Source organism: Poecilia reticulata, chromosome 1 (genome assembly GCF_904066995.2).
Source record: "Poecilia reticulata chromosome 1, P_reticulata-male-v2, whole genome shotgun sequence".
Lineage (NCBI taxonomy): Eukaryota > Metazoa > Chordata > Actinopteri > Cyprinodontiformes > Poeciliidae > Poecilia > Poecilia reticulata.
Genome location: NC_088830.1, coordinates 19,103,105 through 19,121,379, shown reverse-complemented (window position 1 = coordinate 19,121,379; position 18,275 = coordinate 19,103,105). Strand labels below are relative to the sequence as shown.

The window sequence follows — 18,275 nt, the reverse complement described above, 5'->3', positions numbered from 1 at the left end:
AAGTAGGCAGATGATATTATGGTTTGCACAGCCTCCCTACAGGCTGAAGAGTCCACTTTTAATTCTAGACGACATACTGCAGCGTCTGAGCCAAGCTACTGCAGCATGTGCCTGTGTTTGAACAGCATATATATATATATATATATATATATATATATATATATATATATATATATATATATATATATATATATATATATATATTTTTTTTTTTTTTTTTATGTGGATCTCAGCAAATGTGCTCTTCAAGAAAATTCCTCAATTTCGGCTTTCGGTGCAACCCCATTTTGTGATCCTGCACCAGCACCACTGGAGGCAATAATCTCCGACTGGCGTGAGGTGACGTAACTTCTCTTCCTGACAGGCAGGGCGTGCTCGCTTCCTCCTGCACCGCCATTGCCTTCAGCAGGGTCGTAGACCACAACCATGGTGGTATCCATCCGCGTCAGCGTGTACATGCTACTCTGGCGTGTTTGGTGCAGTCGTATTGAACGTAATTCCAGCTCGTCGTAGCTGGATGCCTTGATGAAGGGGCACCAGCGAAATGCCCTCTTGAAGCCGGTTCGAAACCTGGGACCAGATCAGGAGAAGGGACTGTTTAAGAAGGTGAAGCTGCAGAAGCTGAAGCACAAAACAAAATCTGTTTGATGTGCATTTTTGAGACTTTTCTTCAATGATATTGAAGCTTAAATTGTTTACTGGTACTGACGGCATGTAGCTTTCTTGGTAAGACTTTAAAGTGCTTTGCAAAAATAATTTTACTTCAACTTTTCAGTTAACTATTATGCTTTGCTTTGTCCAATTAAATCCCAACTTGTGTTCCTGATATTACCATAGTAACATGTAACGTGTTTTTTCCAAATAATAAAGGGTTAAAAGTTGAAGCTGAGTTGAAGCTTAAAGTTGTAAACCTTGAACAATCTCATGGGAACCCACCTGCTGTTGAGGCAGCAGTAGATAACAGGATTATACATGGTGGAGCTCATGGCCAGCCACAGCACTGACAGGTAAACCTGCTGGATGTACTTCCACCTCATCAGACGTTTATTGAGACCGGTCACAATGAAGTAGAGATGATACGGCAACCAGCAGAGGGCAAAAGTCACCACCACAATGATCATCATCTTTACCACCTGTAACAGAAACAGAGGGCAACATTGACAGTATTCTGCATGCCTGTGAAAGTTACAAATGAAAAATGGTTCATGAGCATCTCTCAAAGTCCATCAGTTTTATCATTTTGGCCATCACTTGGATGTTTGCAAGAAACCAGAAAAAAAAAAGATTTTGTAAATTATTATGTTTGTTTAGCTGAGTTTATTTAATCTTTGTATAATTTATTTGTCCTGCCATAACAGGGTAATTGTCTGCAGTCAGTAAATATGAGAACCTCATTCCCGTTTGTCAGACAAGGACTCGCACAACACAAAACTCTTTTTAGAGATCGATTTCTCATTACAAAAATCCCATGCTGACAGAATTTTACTTTAGTGACATTGTCTACATTGTGCCAATTAACAGTTGATGGGAGCGGTGGAAGACACTTACAAAATGGGAAGCTTTAGCCACTCAACAAGCTCTATACTCATCTTTTAAGCTTTTCTTTCCCCTTTACCTCAGATGTTATTATAATCCATTTTGTGTACTGAAGTAAAATACAACAGAAAATGTTTGGACAGTGCTGTTAATTATTTAAGTACACAATGTGTCAGGTCCTTCTAGACAACTAATCAGATGCAAAACAGACCCACTCCTGCAGTGCTGCTTGTGCGTTAACATGACAGCATCAGTTGCCCCTGTGGACAAAATACTTACTACTAATTAATATCTGTCCTGGTAGATTCAGATAAAATTTGATCTTGCTAAATGCAACAATTCACCTTCTGGCACGGAATTTGTCCTGAATTTTCAGATCCTCCACAGGTGCAGTGCAAAAACATATAAACATAAACAATTTGTTCTATACCCCCACTATTTGCTATGCTAAAGACGCATGTTTCTCTACTTTTATCCTCACTGCCCTCCTCCTGATTTTAAGGATTCTCTCATCCTTATCAAGCCGACATCCTCCTGACAAGAGCTCTTGCAGCTTCTCATCTCCATCACTACTTGATTCTAATTCACATTCACTATTGCCTATGAACATTTAGGATTAGATCTACTTTTACTTTTTGACAAATCTGCCTGTATTGTAAATCATTCCGGAGGTAAAGATCAGTGACGGATTGTCTAAGCACTGCGTGGGAATGAGGTCCTCGTGACGCAGGCTGGTTCTCAGAAGTGCTCAGCAGGGATCCTTGTAGAGGAACCACTAGAGACAAAGCAGCCTCCCTTGAAATCTAAACAGTGGTCTTTGTTTTGAGTGAAGGTTTCAAAAAGGTTTATGGTTTAACACAAGACATGCTGTAAACTGCACTGTGTGGCTCCATGAGAGTCATAAAGTGGTATTTAATTTTGTTTTTTTGTGACAGTCTTGAAATAAAATAGAAGCACTCAGGACAATATAATCCAACGTTATGGGAAAAGGGATCAACGATTTTAGGCAGACAGCTCACCCTTTTTTGCAGTGAACTTTCACAAAAATACACATCTGTGTATTTTAACAGACATGTGCCATTTTGGAATGTGTAGCTCCAGTTTCTGTTTCTGGGAAAAACCAAGTGTGTTAAGAGTAAATTCTTAGTTTTTTCTTAAGCCACATCAGGTCTGACATTTTGTGTATTTGTGACACCTTTCTGGAGATGACCCTCAGATGAGCCACGGCACGATGCCAGTCACTTAATGTTCTCCTTCTATGGATAATGCCTTTGGCCCTGTCTTTATTGTTTTACCATGACTAAGCTTTTGCTTTTTCATCCTATACACTTGAAAACTGGTTTAGAGCTTATTTGCTACGCTCTAAACGAAGCCTGCTACTGCAGTTATTTATTTATTCAACTTTTTTTCCACAGAAAGTACTCCTAGGTCTGTACTTCTTTGTTTTTTATTTTAATATCTGAATTTCTGCAGGTTTCAGCTTGGTCACTATTGGGATGAAAATTAGTGTGCACACTTCAAATAGACATGGATTTTATTCTCAAATTATAATTCCCGATATTTATGCACCTTTTGAGATTTACTTATGAGAAAATTATTTCTTTTTAAGATTTCCCCCGAGATGATAGATTTTGGTTATGGCACCCAAAATAAATGGATCAGCCTTGTGTGAAACCAGTAGGCCACATAAACTAATGTGAATTTTCTCTGCTTACGATTCAGATCACAGACTAAAATGCCCTAACATCTAAAAGTCTGCCAGCGGGAGAAAGACAAGTCAAAACGTTTTCAGTCTGAACCTGAATACTTGATTGATAAACCCAAAGTTTTTACTAGGATATAGATTTGAGGTCCCCAGTGGTGCTTTTGCATTCAGGCAATCCCACAGAATAACAGCACCAACTTCAGGCCCCTTTTACTTATTGCCCCCAACACAAGGTCTGACATGCTTTCATCAAGGTGTTGTGTGGAAGTATTGAGGTAAAATGACAGGTGGAAGCTGATCTACCATTAAAAACACCTTTAAGCTGGTAGCGGAGGCATTCACAGTGGGTGTGTAAAGAAGGAAACAGCATGTGCTGCAGTCTAATGAACAGTACCGTTGGCATCCAGCTGACTATGATGGCAGATTGTTCTGTGTAACCACATAGGATTGGATCACCTCATTTTGGTTTGTAGGAATTACCAAACAAAAACAGCTTGACAAAAAAAATATGTTGCTTTTTGGGATGATTACATTTAATAGTGTGAAAAGAGCATTGGTTCCATTGCATTGTGTGTGTTGTGAACTAAAATACTGGCAAATAATCAGTTTACAAAACGTGAAAAAAAGCAATAGATACATAACAAAAAACTTTCACCAGCTAATCTTTATTTGGCTTTTACCAGCTAATCTAGCTACAACTCATTTCTGAGAATGTTCTGTCCCAACATGGTGTTTATCTGAAGCACTCATCCATGCTTTTCCAGTTCGCTCAGGTCATCTGCCGTCGGCCTTTTAAAAATACCAAGTGTCAGCTACAAAACCGCCTTGCTTTCTGTGAACTGGTGCAGCCAAACAGTGGAGTTGAATGTGCTCTACCACATCCTTCAATGCAAATAGGGAGCTTTTACATGTTTCAACATAAACTCAGCTGTCAAGGATTTATTATTTCCTCTCAATAATAATAATAATAATAATAATAATAATAATAATAATAATAATAATAATAATAAAAACTCTATTTGTCTTTTTGGTTTATCTAAGGCAATTCCAATTTGCTTTGAGCTTAAATAAAAATAATCTTTTCCCTCTAACCGCAGAGCAAACAAAGAATGTCTAAATGTGTCTCAACAGGCAGAGAAGCCATAGATCAACTCATAAGACAAATTACATAAATGATAAGATCCAAACTGCATTTTTTTAAAGACATCAGTTTGTACAGTAGATAATGAAAGTATTTTGGTTTTTAGATTAAATATAATTTATGAAGTAAGCATACAAGCCAAATGTAAAACAGAGGACACAAGTAAATCCCAAAAGCTTTTTTACCATAGTAAACTAGTGTCATTGTATTTTTCTGAACAGAAACACTGTGTGCACTACAACCAACTCTTGGTCATTGCCACACAAGTGGTTTGAATTCTGGAGGCTTGGAAATGTGACAGAAACTAAGGTTCTTAATAAACTATGGTCAGAAACAATGCGAGTTGTTTATTTTGAGGGGCATTGAACAAACCTGGAGTGTCAGTCAGAGTTAGAGACTCAAATACAGACAAAAACTATATTCAGCATAGGTTTCTAGACAAGAAGAAGAAAAAGCAGAAGAAGAGTTTTGATTTTGGAAGGAAATGATATCAACAAACAATGTAAAGGTTACTGTAAAGAATACGCAGCTTTTAATGAAACTTAATAGGAAACCTCTGACTTTTATTAAATCAAAGCTCTCCTCACCAGGCCTTTAGTAGAGGTGGACAGCCATGTCTTGAAAGTTTTGAAGTTCTTCCCAACTTTTTTTTTTTTTTACTAATGGTTCAACACTGCTCTGTGACATGTTTGGACTTTGAGATATTGTTTTATAGCTTCTCCGTGCTTTAAGCTTATCCACAACTTTACTCCTGACTTGTCTGCTGTGTATCTTTGTATTTACGATTTCGTTTGATCACCAATGTTCTTTAACAAGCCTTTCAAAGAAGAGCTGGATGTATGCCGAGAATAAATGAATCACATAATTTACTAATTCAGAGAAATGGATTCACATAATTTTATATAAGATTTAAGTCGTGGTTGTCAGATTTTAATTTTTTTTCTTTCTTTTTAAAATGTGTACAACCTTCCCTCAATTGTGTGGTCTAACACAAAATCACAATAACATACACTTACATTTGTGGTTTCAATGTGACAAATTGGGAGAATGTTCAAAGTATCTGAATGGTTTTACAAAGGATTGCACCTGTCGACCTGTAAGATGAAAACCATGACATTTTTATGGAGAGAGCAGAAGAGAAAAAAGACGTGAATCCTGTTGGTTCATCCCTCCCTGCAGAAGAGAAAGCTTAGGTTTGTTCATTCTTTTTTCATTAGCTAAATTTATATAATGCTTAAGGACTCAAGGCACTTACTTATACACACATTTTGCCATTACCTCTATTTATCTGATTGACTGGTTGATGTTTTGTTCTCTGGCAGAGTCAATTGTGTTTTAGCTTCTATTTATTTCACATGTATCGTGTATGGGACTTGTTCCACTACTTTCTCCTGCTTTTCTGAACACAACCTTATAAGTCTAAAAACTACGCAGTCCTGAAGTTCCTCTCAAACTGCACGATGCTCTTCAGATCAACTTCTCATTGATCAGATCAGTATTTTACCACCTTATTCCTCTTTCTTTTGTATTTCTTACATCTTTCTTCATGCGATGACCTAAGCTGTCTGAAGCATTCAACATTCTCCTTCTGTGTGTTTGTACAGCTAAAAAGGAAGTACAGAGATTATAATAAGATCAAGGCCTTGTTCAGGCCTGTTTAATTTCCTGTAGAGCTTGCTCTCAGAATTACAGTGCTACAATTTAAAGGATATAAAATCAGATTTCCATCTAATGCCTCAAGTCACATATAAGGTTGAGACAGAAAACACACAATTTACTTATTCCTGAATAGAGTGACATGTTGCAGTTCAATAAATTTTTTATTACACAGTTAAATTTAAATGATTTCATCTACTTTATTGTTCTCAACAAAGAAAGTAGTTTTTCCAATTAATGAAGCTACCAAAGACAAAGAAGCACAATGTGTGTTATCTGAAATTAGATGAAACTCTGCCTTCATTTTATGAGACACTTCAAATTTCATCGAGTGCTGCATTTCAATTTCACGGCAAGACGTGCCTTTCTTCAGGAAACGTGGTTTGTTCAGTCAAGGGAAAACAAACGATTGTTCAGGACTGTAGTGCTGTCACTTCAGCTGTGAAATACTAATGTCCTTAAGAGGCAAACAAGCTCACATGAGAAAGGGGAGGAGTTACTGGATGATGAAGAAGTACTTTTCTGAAAACTGAGCTTTACTGGTACTTTACATTTAGAATCAGAGAGTTTAATTAACTTGCAGAAGCCGCTTCACTAATTATGAAATATGTCCTAAGGGGGGCGATATTAAAAGTAAATATAGTACCCTTTACCTCTCACACACACACACACACACACAAAAAACCCACCTCATTTTATTTGGGAACATTTATTATATTTTAAGATAATTAGATTAGAAATGATTTATTTTGCTTCTATAAAATCATCAATATCACAGCTAAAAGCACCCTAACAAATTCTAAAAAATAAATGTAACAATATTTTTTTTTTTCAAGATGATCAGCATTTTTAGGGAACTTTTAATTAGACATGCACAGAATGCTGTTCCCTTCAGTGTAACTATGATTTGACACAGAGCTGTTTCTCTTGGCCACTATTCAAAATGGAAAAGACTTCTATGTTTTCATAGCTGTTTGCAAAAACCTTTTCCATATCTACAGTACAAACAGTACTTAAAATATTTTAGACATACGGAGAGATGGTCAGAAAGGTCAAATAAATCTGCCAACACATGTTGATAGAGAATTACACTATTTTGTGTGATATGATACCAGTCTAGTGAACAATATACTTAACAAAAACTTGCTACTTATATCTACCAAGGAGGCCAATTATTTCAATGTGAACTGTTTAATGGTTTAGACATTCAAATTTAAGATGGTGGCCGATAGATGAGTCACCATGACTTGTTCTTGAAAGTAGTTTGCAATAATTCTCTAATATTCCTTATGGCCGGGGTATCAAACTCCAGTGTTGTGTCTCAAGTCCAACCCATCCCGAATCAAATGTCCGAACTGCCTCCTCACCATCGACACACATACAGATTGGATTATTTGATGCAAGTCGGTTGAAGCAGTGCCACGTCTGACACTTGCAGGTCACTGGTCCACAAGGATCAGAGTTTAAGACCCCTGACGTATGGAGAGTTCTAGCAGAGTATTGTTGGCACAAATAGTTGACAATATTCATGTCACAGCAGCTTCATGGCTCAGTGGACAGTAGAGAAAAAAGTTATGCAGAAGCCTGAAGCTACATTAGCTCATAAAATAATATCCTAACATTGATGTTTTGACGTTCTCTTTTTAAAAAGGAGAAAAGCGTGGCACAGCTGCAACCTTAAGAAGATATGGCCATCTACCTAAACTGACAGGCAACAAAAGCAGATATTTATTTACAGAGAAGCAGCCAAGAAGCACATGGCAACTCTTGAGAAGCTGCACAGATTCACATTCCACAAATTGTTTATATAATAGTGGCAACAAAATGTCGAAGGCATCGCTTTGGTCAGACAGGACCAGTTGTGTGATGGATAACTAACAACCTTGAACGCATCATGTTCATATTTAAAACTGTTGGTGGGAGAACCTCTGCCAGGCTTGAGACCGAGATGGAGGTTGACTTTCCAGCAGGATAATAACACTAATCATAAAGCCGAAGCTATGACGGAAAGGAATATTTCAAAGCATGTTAATCAACAAGAACTTCCTTGGCCTCATAGAAAACATTTGGCAATTTTAATGCTCACAGTTATTCCCTGTAAACTGTGACTCAACTTGAGTTCTTTTCCAAAGAATAATCACCAAAAAATGTAATCCCTAGTTTTACAAATGCTGATGGAGACACATTAAAAGACTTGTGCTGCAATTTCAGCAAAATGTGGTTATACGCACACTTTGGATTTTTACTTGTAAAAAGATTTTGAAAACCATGTATAATTTTTTTCCACTTTACTTTCATGCACTGATTTGCTTTGCAAGTGTAGGATCCTCTGAATATATTTCTGTGCCACTTCAGAGTGCCTCCTTGATCTGGTGATTAAATTGGTCCTGAAATTCAGATGAAATGAGTTCAGTCAGAGCACAGAGAATAAGAGATGGGTGGCGAACAAATAAAAAGAAATTTGCATACTGTGGAGGAGAACCCAGAGGGCCAGTGTCAAACATTGTTTTACGGCGTTCATGTTTTTATTTTTTTACGAATCCTAAAGCCAGTGACAATAAATTGCACAAAGAAAAAAAGGAAATGTCAAAGCAATATGTTGGTGTAGGTTGTCAGTCATTGATGTCATGGCAACGCTGAATACTGATACAAAAGGCAGTGACCTCTTTTGATGGTATTTGAGGATCCGTCACATCTCATTTGATAGACTTCAGCTCAGACTAATTCATGAAGTTTAATATTTAAAAGCTAATAATTAGATACACTCAGGAATGATGAACAGGGATATCCTTAATTCCTTCATTACTGTGTTGTAAAGCATACCGTTAGGTGAATGCATTTATTGTTTTGCTCTCTCTAGACAACCGCTTCTCCTAAATATTAGAATTTGAACAGTTTAGCCAAGTTCATGAGTTTGTATCAATTTAAAACTTTGTGGTGGGTTCATAGAAAACAATGCTAGAAAACGTGGTCATAATGAAGAGGTTATTATCCTTTTGCACTCTAGGTTGTACATATCTAGACATAATGAAAGTGTTTTGGTTTTTATGAGAATTATGGGATGCAACTCAGAAATCAAACCATCAGCAAGTGTGACCAGTGACCGCCTCGATACAAGCAGGAGCTTTGCTAGCTGCTGGTGTTACAGTTACAGCAACTTTAGCAAACAGTAATATTAACAAACTGTTTCTACATTTAAAGGATGAAAGGAGAAGCTTCCCAGACTGGAGTGTAGATTTACAAAACAAGCGACCCAAACCCTGAATTTGGCCCTGGTCACGTCAATAACACTAACGATACCGCCAAATTAGTCACAAATAGTCCAAAGGGCAATAAAATCAGTGTACTGTTGTTGGAAATATTTTATGGAGGCTTTGGCTAGCCTATAATAGACTTCATGAAGTCCTCATAAGGTCATGCGTTTCACTAACTTATCTCATGGTGTCTACGGAAAGGAAGGAATGCCCTGACCTTTAGATTGATGATGCTTAACCGCTAAAGAAGAGGCACATAGAATAACAGAATTATTATCGCAAGGCCTTGCTTCATGTGAGGAAAAAAAAAGACTAATGCTTTAACTGAGCAGGCAAGGGAGTCATTTATCATTGGGAAAAGCCTGGTAATCTTGTGGAGATTGAAACATCCATTCAATGCTTAATGTAGCTTCCCCTCTCTTTCCCAGCAGTACTCACACCTTGAAACGTGACAAAATATATTTCACATGTTGGCTGGATAGGTAAACAACTCATGGGTGTCAATGACCCATACGACCCACAGGTGGGTCAGTGACACATGTGACTTCAGTAACAAGTGTGAATGCCCCAATAGCTACTAACCCGAAACGCCCTCTCTGTCCCACTAAACCAGCCAGGGACTTCAGATGAGATAAAGTATCTTTAAAAAGCATAGGATGAGGTGCTGTAAAACATCTGATGGCAAAATTATGTAAAAAATAAACTTAAATATACAATTATTCAAAGGTCACGTTTGATCAGTAGCATATCCATAATATTTTTGCAATGAGCTTTATTTACAGAGAAAGAAAACAAAATCAAGTGTCTAGACAAAGTGACAAACTACAGTTAAATCTGCAAGCTGTTGTGCAAACTCTAAGCATATATATCTCTGTTGGAAAAGTCTTACTTTAGGTGGAGAACTTATGCTGCGGTATATCCATTTTTAAAAAAAAATAATCACACGCACTGCATTCACAACACAGATTGCATTAAGTAAATGGATGCAAAGCCCATTAAGTCCAGCAAATACGAGCAATTTGCATTTATTTTTGATAGCTTTACCTCACTTCAGCAACCAGCAGAGCAGGTGCAGAAGTGATCAAAGAGTAGAGAAAATATATGTCTTCCCTAAAGGCATCAGGCCATAAAAAGATTGAGGCACTTCTGAAAATCTGTTCTTCAAACGATGGGTGTGAAGTGCTGCCTACATGCACTGTGTGTACCTCCATCTAGAAGCTTAAAAAGCCATGACATCATCATTTGGGCTTTTCCAAATAGTTTAAAGGCTTAGCAGACTTACAGTTTATAGATGTGTCTCGTTATTTTGGAATTTAGAAAACAGAAATAATACTGGTAATACTTAAGTAAGCTAAATGATTTTGAAATGGCATTACCTCACAGGAGAAACTTCTCAAAACAGGAGAAACTTCCAATTAACCCTCTCTTAATCTCAGAGAGGGTTACAGCTCCCTGAGATTAAGTCTGTCCATGAAAACATTGCATTTATATTAACATGGCATAGTTTTCAGGATCAAGCGAAAATGAGAAAACATGAAGCAAGGCACAACATGACTTCATGGAGAAAGCAAATTGCATACGGCTTAAGGTCTTTCTGTAAATATTGAAATACATTGAAGTCAGAAGCAATAATCAAAAGAAAATTGCAGCCTGAATGGAATCTGGAAAAAGCAAATGAAAGCAATGAAGTGTTTTGTATCCTTGGGTAAAGATTGGAGATGTGATTTTTAATATCAATCTTGTCTTTTGTGTTAGGTTCTTTAAATCCTTCTGTTAAATTATAAGCATTCACAGTTAACAGACATTTTTTGTGAATATCAAACTTATTTACGCTAATTAGAAAATTTCATCTTTGCAAATGGCAGTAATGGTCCAGGAGCGTAAACCTCTCACATTACTAGAAAACCTGAGAAATGATAACTGAGCTCAGAGCAGGTTTTTTCTCTGAATCTGGGAAAAAAATCCTATTAGTCCAATTGGCATCTATCCTTCCCTTCCACAGATCAGATGCACCGGTGTCACTACTTTCAATGAAAAGGAAATTCACCATTTTATTTTAATCAGTTTATCTTTACTCCAGTTCTTTATTTAATTGGCGTGTTCTTTGTAACGAGGAAATGAGCCTCTCTAATTGATTCACCTTAATGAGGCTTATTCTAAACGAGTAAAAACACTAGAACACTTTTGTTTGCAAACAGAATCTTCTGAAAATTAGGAGAGGCTCTGTCGCCGAGGGTTACAGCTTGCACTCATGCTGGCGTCTCACAGCAATATCTTCTAAATGTAAATGTGAAATAGAGTCTTTCAACAAAACACCAGCTGGTAGGTTCACTCTGAGCACAGACAAGAAACAAAACTGAATTACAAGCTAGTAATTTTTTTTAAAATATATATATTTTTCATGCCAATTTTCTCAGTATAGGAGTCCAGCGCAGACACGCTGTGACATGGTGTTTGGTGAAATACCTGCGAAAAAAACAACATGATTCTGTCTATGCTTCTGAATTGAAGGCAACATTTCGTTTTCACAGATTTATAGAAAAATCCAATTTACCTGGTATTACTAGAAGCAACTGCCAAGCCCCCAGTGCAACTTTCATCTTGACCCTTTAGTCTGAGACAAAAGGTGTCCCATTATGTAGTCACTCTTCTAAAAATAACTCAAATAGATCTGTATTATAAGCTAAAAGTGGCTTCTTTTGAGATTTGCTGCATGAGAAAGGCAAGTAGAAATGACTATGGTATGAACTTTTGTATTAAATGTCAAGGTCCACACTGAGTAGCTGGACTTGAGTTGTTTGTTTGTGCAAAGCTTGAGGGGGGGAATAGCATAAAATAGTTCAGTGACACTTGAGAATCAGCCTGAGAGCAGAAAATGACATAAAATGGCAGACTGCAGGAGCTCCAGAAATCCACGGCTCAAGTGGGAGAATCTGCTGACAGAGACGCTTTCTTTAGCAAGCAGAGATGAATATATAGGAGGAGGCAGGCAGTTAAATACAGGGAAATATTGGAAAGAAAAAATAAAACTGTGCGGGTGGTCACTTTCCTGAAGGCTAGCAACTCTAAACATACGGTTTAGATCTAAGCAATTCCTTTTGGCAGAATGGCCCCTGATAATCTGTAGAAATACTTTTATAATGGGTTTCTATTAAGCTTTAGAGTGAGGTGGAGCTAGGTTACCAGAAAGAATGGGCAAAATAAATGTGTCTCTTGACGTGTAAAGCTGGTAGAGACGTACCAAGAAGACTTCCAGCTATAATAGCAGAAAAAGGTGTCATGACTCAGGGAGCTGAATTCACATCTTTATATATTATTTTTCTTTTGAAAAATCCAGTTTCCTTTCCATAGAATTTTGTGCATTTCTGTCCTATAAAATGACCCAACAAAATGCTCTAAAGTGTGTGGCTGTAATCTTATAATGTGTAATAAATTATTTTGTAGTGATTAAAATACTCATGCCTGTGTTCAGAACCAGTCAAAGTCCTCCAGTATCATCTAAGGCAGTTAGTAGGTATAAATGTACATACAACTTCTCTTTTCTATCAATCTGCCTCCCTTCAGCAACTAAATGATGCTGCAGATGGATGAGTTTAGCTTTAAACGACATTTTCGCCACTGCAATAGATTAGTTTAGTGTCACTGCTGCGAGGAGGGAAGCAAAGTGAAAGGTGGAGTGAGAACGAAATTTGTGAACATAAAGGAACATTTTACTGAAGCTCTAATTTAGAAAAAACAAAAAATAATGTCATTGACATGCTAATGAGTTTTTTAATGAATTAACTTTGTACTTGGTTAGAGTATAGTCTGGAGACTTGGCACATTACTAGATTGATGTTTCTCCATTAATGCAGTAAATGAATACCCATTAGTTCACTTGGAAACAAAATGGGTCTGGCAATTAGTTTGGAACATGTGGAACGTTTCTTTGTAAACTCTCAGAGATTAAAACAAGAGAGATGTGAATTCAAGTAAATTTAATAAGTTTACCATTGCACAAAAAATTTGGAGCACTGTATAAATCATGTTTACTGAAACATCATCTGATTTAATAATACCAGGATTTGCTTTCATTTTTGAGAAAACAAAAAAAATATATATTTATTTTTTACTTGACCACCTCAGTCTAAATATATTTAACATTCACTATATTGGCGTTGGTAACGCCACTTTTAAAGCATTTCCGATTAGTTTTTTTTGTATGATCGCCTATAATATGTTCAGTGGATCAAACTGGACTGGAGTCAGTCCTGTTGTTATAGTGAAGTTTGGCTTCATTTCACAGAAATACGGAATATTTTCCTGGAAAAGTAGCAGCAACATAAGTCAGTAGAAAACCTGTAAGCGTCAGTAAACTTTAGTGGTGCATTTAAAAATTGTCCATATTATTACTGAGGATGGTTTTTGGACTACGAGTTAATATCGAGCAAGAAAGTGCCTCTCTTTTTCACCTTTGAGGACGAAGAGCCATTATTTCTGGCAAGCATTTTTTAACAGTAGTCTAGTTTTAGTTTGTCAGTGAATTAGATTTAACAGAGAGGAAAGTCGCAAGGCAAAATATTTAAAATACATGGTTTGTTTCTATGGTATAAAATTACTTTTGGGTGAAGCAACAAGCCCCTCACCAGGAGTCGGTCATGTGAAAGTGTTCAAAAGTTTCAAAATGGCAAAAATTTTTACATCACATATTTTTTCTGTGAAAACAATGTCTACTTGACAAAATGTCAGATAAACTATGTAAATAGTGAAGGGGCTCACCAAAATAAACCAAACACCTTGCATGTTTACAGAATTAACATTTCTGAATGTTAATACATTGTATCTGTATAGCCCCTTTCAGAAACAAGCCATTTCAAAGTGCTTCATATCATAAAAACACAAAAATACAAAGTAGTAGAGTCAACAATTGAAGAATTACATTTTGTCAAGTGCCATCATTACACATCGGATTGTTGATTAATGTTTCATTGATTACATTTCAAATTGTACATTAATCATCGTATCGTTTTTGCAGCAGTTAAATTATTTGTTGCTTCTCTCATTAAAGAAATCAATAAAATCATATTTTAGATCTGGGTGCAAATACTGTGATACCCTGGAGTTCTGGTAGTTTTATTAAATCTTATTTCATCTCCGGACTCTCCCACTGGTAAAGTTTAGAGTTCGTTTTAAGTGATTTATGAGTGAATTGTGATAGTCAGTCATCATCGTTTTTTTTGTTTGTTTGTCTTTTGCTTACATACGTTGTTTACCTATACAAAATCAAAAAAACAAAAACACACACACAAAAGAAGGAATTTAGATATATGGTTAGAATGTCTTCCATGCTCTCTGAAGCTGCTTCAGCTGAACTACACAGAACTGAGCCTTTCACCATGTTGAGGAAGATATACTATCACAGTCACAGCAGTTTATTTCCAGGGTTCCTAATTTCTTTCCTTTCTGCTTTCCTTCCCCCTGTGCCGTCTGTCTGTCCACCGCTGTGCTCCTCAGGGATGTCGTGGGGGTGTGGTATTTAGATACTGCAGCAGCGGTTATCAATCAACCCGGCCCCTGCAGGATATCTGCCTTGGATTTCTCGCCTCTCCTCTCCAAATTGTTGTTAAACTCTGTTGGGCATCACACTGGACTCAGTTGAGCTCAACTGTGCAGTGAACATTTTTGTGCTTTTTTTTGCGTGAAAATGAACTCTTATCTCTCGGGTTCAGGACCGCTGCCACTGCAGCCATTCTGCCTGGCTGTTCGCTCTCTCCACCCCGTTAGTCTGCCTACAATTTTCAGATCACCCAAATCCCAGGCATTTGTGCAAACATCAGCGTTAACTACAGCACACGGATGCGGCTATTCCTTCAAATACTTTCGCTTCATGGTGCACCAATCACATGTGCAAACCGCTGCATGATGTAGTGACAGATTTATTTGAGAGTAAAAAAAATCCAACCATTGTTGCTAAAATCTGTTGTGCTTGAAGTTTAAAATACGGCTTATTTTATTTTCACCACCTGTAATTTCTGGTCCGGAGAACAGCTGGTTATGTAACCATGGCAGTTCATAATATTGTCACATCAGTGTACTTAGATCAATCTCCCTGTAGAGAGAATAAAAAAAGAAACCTTAGCCACAGGTCACTCATACAGTTCTGTGCTTCATCACAGACATGTACTAACACCTGTCAGTAAGAAATTTACCATTACAGTCGGTGCTGCTTTGGTAGAGGCACACACAATGGCTTAGCATTTTAATTCTTATGAGAAAAAAAAATCTATTCCACCCTCAAACATAGGAAAAGTTAATCAAGAAAGCAATGGGCAATCAGAGATGTCTGCAGTAAAAGCTCAAACGCAGAACACCTCAAAGAGCTGTTTTAAGACGGTTCATTAGGACTCCTTCTTAAAATGACATTTCCATTGCAGAGCCCCAGGCATGAGCTTAAAATAGAGCACCTGTGGCGTAGTGATAGTGGCAGAGTGGATTAAATCAAAAGTGATTTTCTTTTATTCAACATCAGTGAGAATAAATAACAAAGGATGAACGCTTCTTTTGCTTCATGGAAAAATAAATGAATCCAAGCAAGTGGAATTTGTCAGCATTGAGGAAAGCGAACAAATTCTGGCACTTATTTGGTAATATTTGCCTAATATTACTTCTTTCTTTTGTCAATACTACAGGTATCCTTCCTTTTCTATTTAATGGCCTCTAATTATCACTCATAGTCACTGATGAAGTCAATGTACTATTTTATAAAAGTTAAAAATATATGTCAACAAAGGTGTAATGGCATCCGCAGGTTGGGTGTTGATCTGCTTAACGGTGTGTTCCCACTGAGGCAAGCCTTAAAGTACATCAGGGCAGAGAGAAGTGTCTAAGAGAGCTAAGCAAGTTTACTTAGATTCAAAACTTTCTCTTTAGATTTAGGACAACTCAGGTGGAATGAAGCTTAGCAACAGGGCAGACACAACTCCAGAAAACCAGACAAAAACCCACTGGCACCCCTGAACCAAGATATCATCCAGCCACAATCCACAATGAAAGACAACCTCAGTTCTTCTGGTCTGCAAGATAAGGAACCATAATCTCTTTGGGTCTGATTCCTAATAAAAAGTGCTAATTTTGCAAGAGCGTAAAACATGCAGTAAGTGCGAGTGTTGAACGTAATCTAAAAAGTTTGCATGTGCAACTGATTGCAGCTGAATTTAACAGCCTCTCACCCATCTCCTCCCATACCAGGAGCCATGGACGGTTATTTAAATGCAAACTTCTTCAGCAGCCTTGCTTACCAGCCAGCCTCCTTGGATGTGTTCCAGTTTATTGATGGCTCAATTTTCTTCTCAGCATTTCAACAAGTTCCGTTGATTCAAATCGGGTACGTTGAAGCAGGGGAACAAATAAATCTTGCAAGACCCTGGCCTTCCAAGATTTATTCTAATAACAAACTCACAATGTTACACATCACTGTGCTAATATAATAACTGATCTGGTTACACAGCAAATAATAATAATAAAAAAAATCTAAATGGATTTTCACAGAAAATCTGCAATGGCATTGAAAGACTTTAAAGGAAGAATGAAATGGGGATTTTTTTTATATGGAATTTTGCAGAAATTATATCAAATGACTATTTGCCACTGAGTTAATCAGAAAAGAAACTTATTGCAGATAATTCAGATGAAACAAATGTGATTGCACTACCCATTAGCAAACTTCCAACTTTTCAACACACAAAATGTTGCTGTCTGAACTAATCTTTAGCGTTTTCCCTGTGTACTAGTTAGGATAATGATGTTGGTACTTGGCCCAAAGCACTGCTGTGTCTGTGTAGTGCCGAGCTTCAGAGCAACTGTGCCACAAACAGAAAATATATCTGCCTAACCTGATCTCTTTCCAAACAAGAAGCCCCACAATCCCTTATTCATCACGAAAATGTATTTGTGAAACAGACTTTCTGTGGGACAGATCATTATTATCACAATACATTCATAGAAAACGTTACAAAATGCCTGAAAGAAGCATTAAACAGAGAAATAAAAGCTGATCAATACTATTCCACAAAGTCAGTGACGGCTGACCTGATTTCATCAGGCTGCTTTTTCCATTACTATCAGGCTGTGATTGTGAAGCTCTCTCGCCTCTTGTTTGCAGTGATGAATCCTTAGCAAATCTCAAATTGTACAGTAGGAATATACGAACCTTAGAGACCAAATATAACACTGAGAGGTCGTTAAACAAGAACACCCAGCAGACAAACTAGGCCTCTGCAACCTTATACCAAATGTATATTTTTTAGATGGTGAAACAATGAAATGCCAAACAGTCCAGCGTGTTACACAAAACAAACGATTCTATTAAGCATCTTTGCAAAGGGCTTTTTGTTTTCCAGCAGTCATAGCTGAGAAAATTCTAACAATTTCTTTCGAACTACTGCCAAGTTGAAGAAATATTACAGTTTGACATTTTTCACACAGGGCCTTGTTTTAGTGGTAGTTTTTTTTTTAACATTATACTGTGATGATCCTCGGGTTTGGATTTTAATTTTAATTTTCGTTATCGTTATTTATTCCTGCTATATTTTCATATTGAGATAGTCATAATGGTAGTTTACCATATTCAGTTCTTTGCATTGTGTTTACTTGTATATTTCTTTTGCTCCTTCTTATGTGTATTTCGATTTTCTGCCTCCATATTTATGCTAGACTTTTCTCTTTGGTTTGAGGATCTGCTTGTGTCTTAGTTCAGCTCCCAGTGTGTCCTCTGCAGTGATTTGTCTCTTTCACTCAGTCTCCCCGCTTCACACTCTCACACAGCTGGCGTGATCCTTTCTGACTGCGCAGACATCAATACATTCAGAAACCCTGTATTATGTATTTCTGTGACATTCTCCCTATGAAGCCAGGTGAGCTTCGCAGTGATGGAAAGATAGGTTCTTCTAGACCTATCTTTAACTTTAAATTGATTGCAGCTATGACAGTTTCCATGATTAAGGAC

The 18,275-nt window shown here is 37.2% G+C and overlaps 1 protein-coding gene across 1 annotated transcript in view; it reads right to left on the bottom strand.

The window, feature by feature from the left end:
- Positions 1 to 216: 216 nt before the first annotated feature.
- tacr3a (tachykinin receptor 3a) overlaps positions 217 to 18,275 on the bottom strand; it is a 30,319-nt gene continuing 12,260 nt past the window's right edge. The window contains exons 4-5 of the mRNA XM_008413860.3: positions 937 to 1,133; positions 217 to 570 (exon numbers count right to left, since the gene is read on the bottom strand). Coding sequence (XP_008412082.1) covers positions 246 to 570; positions 937 to 1,133 — 522 coding nt within the window. The 3' untranslated portion in view covers positions 217 to 245. The remainder of the gene's footprint in view (positions 571 to 936; positions 1,134 to 18,275) is intronic.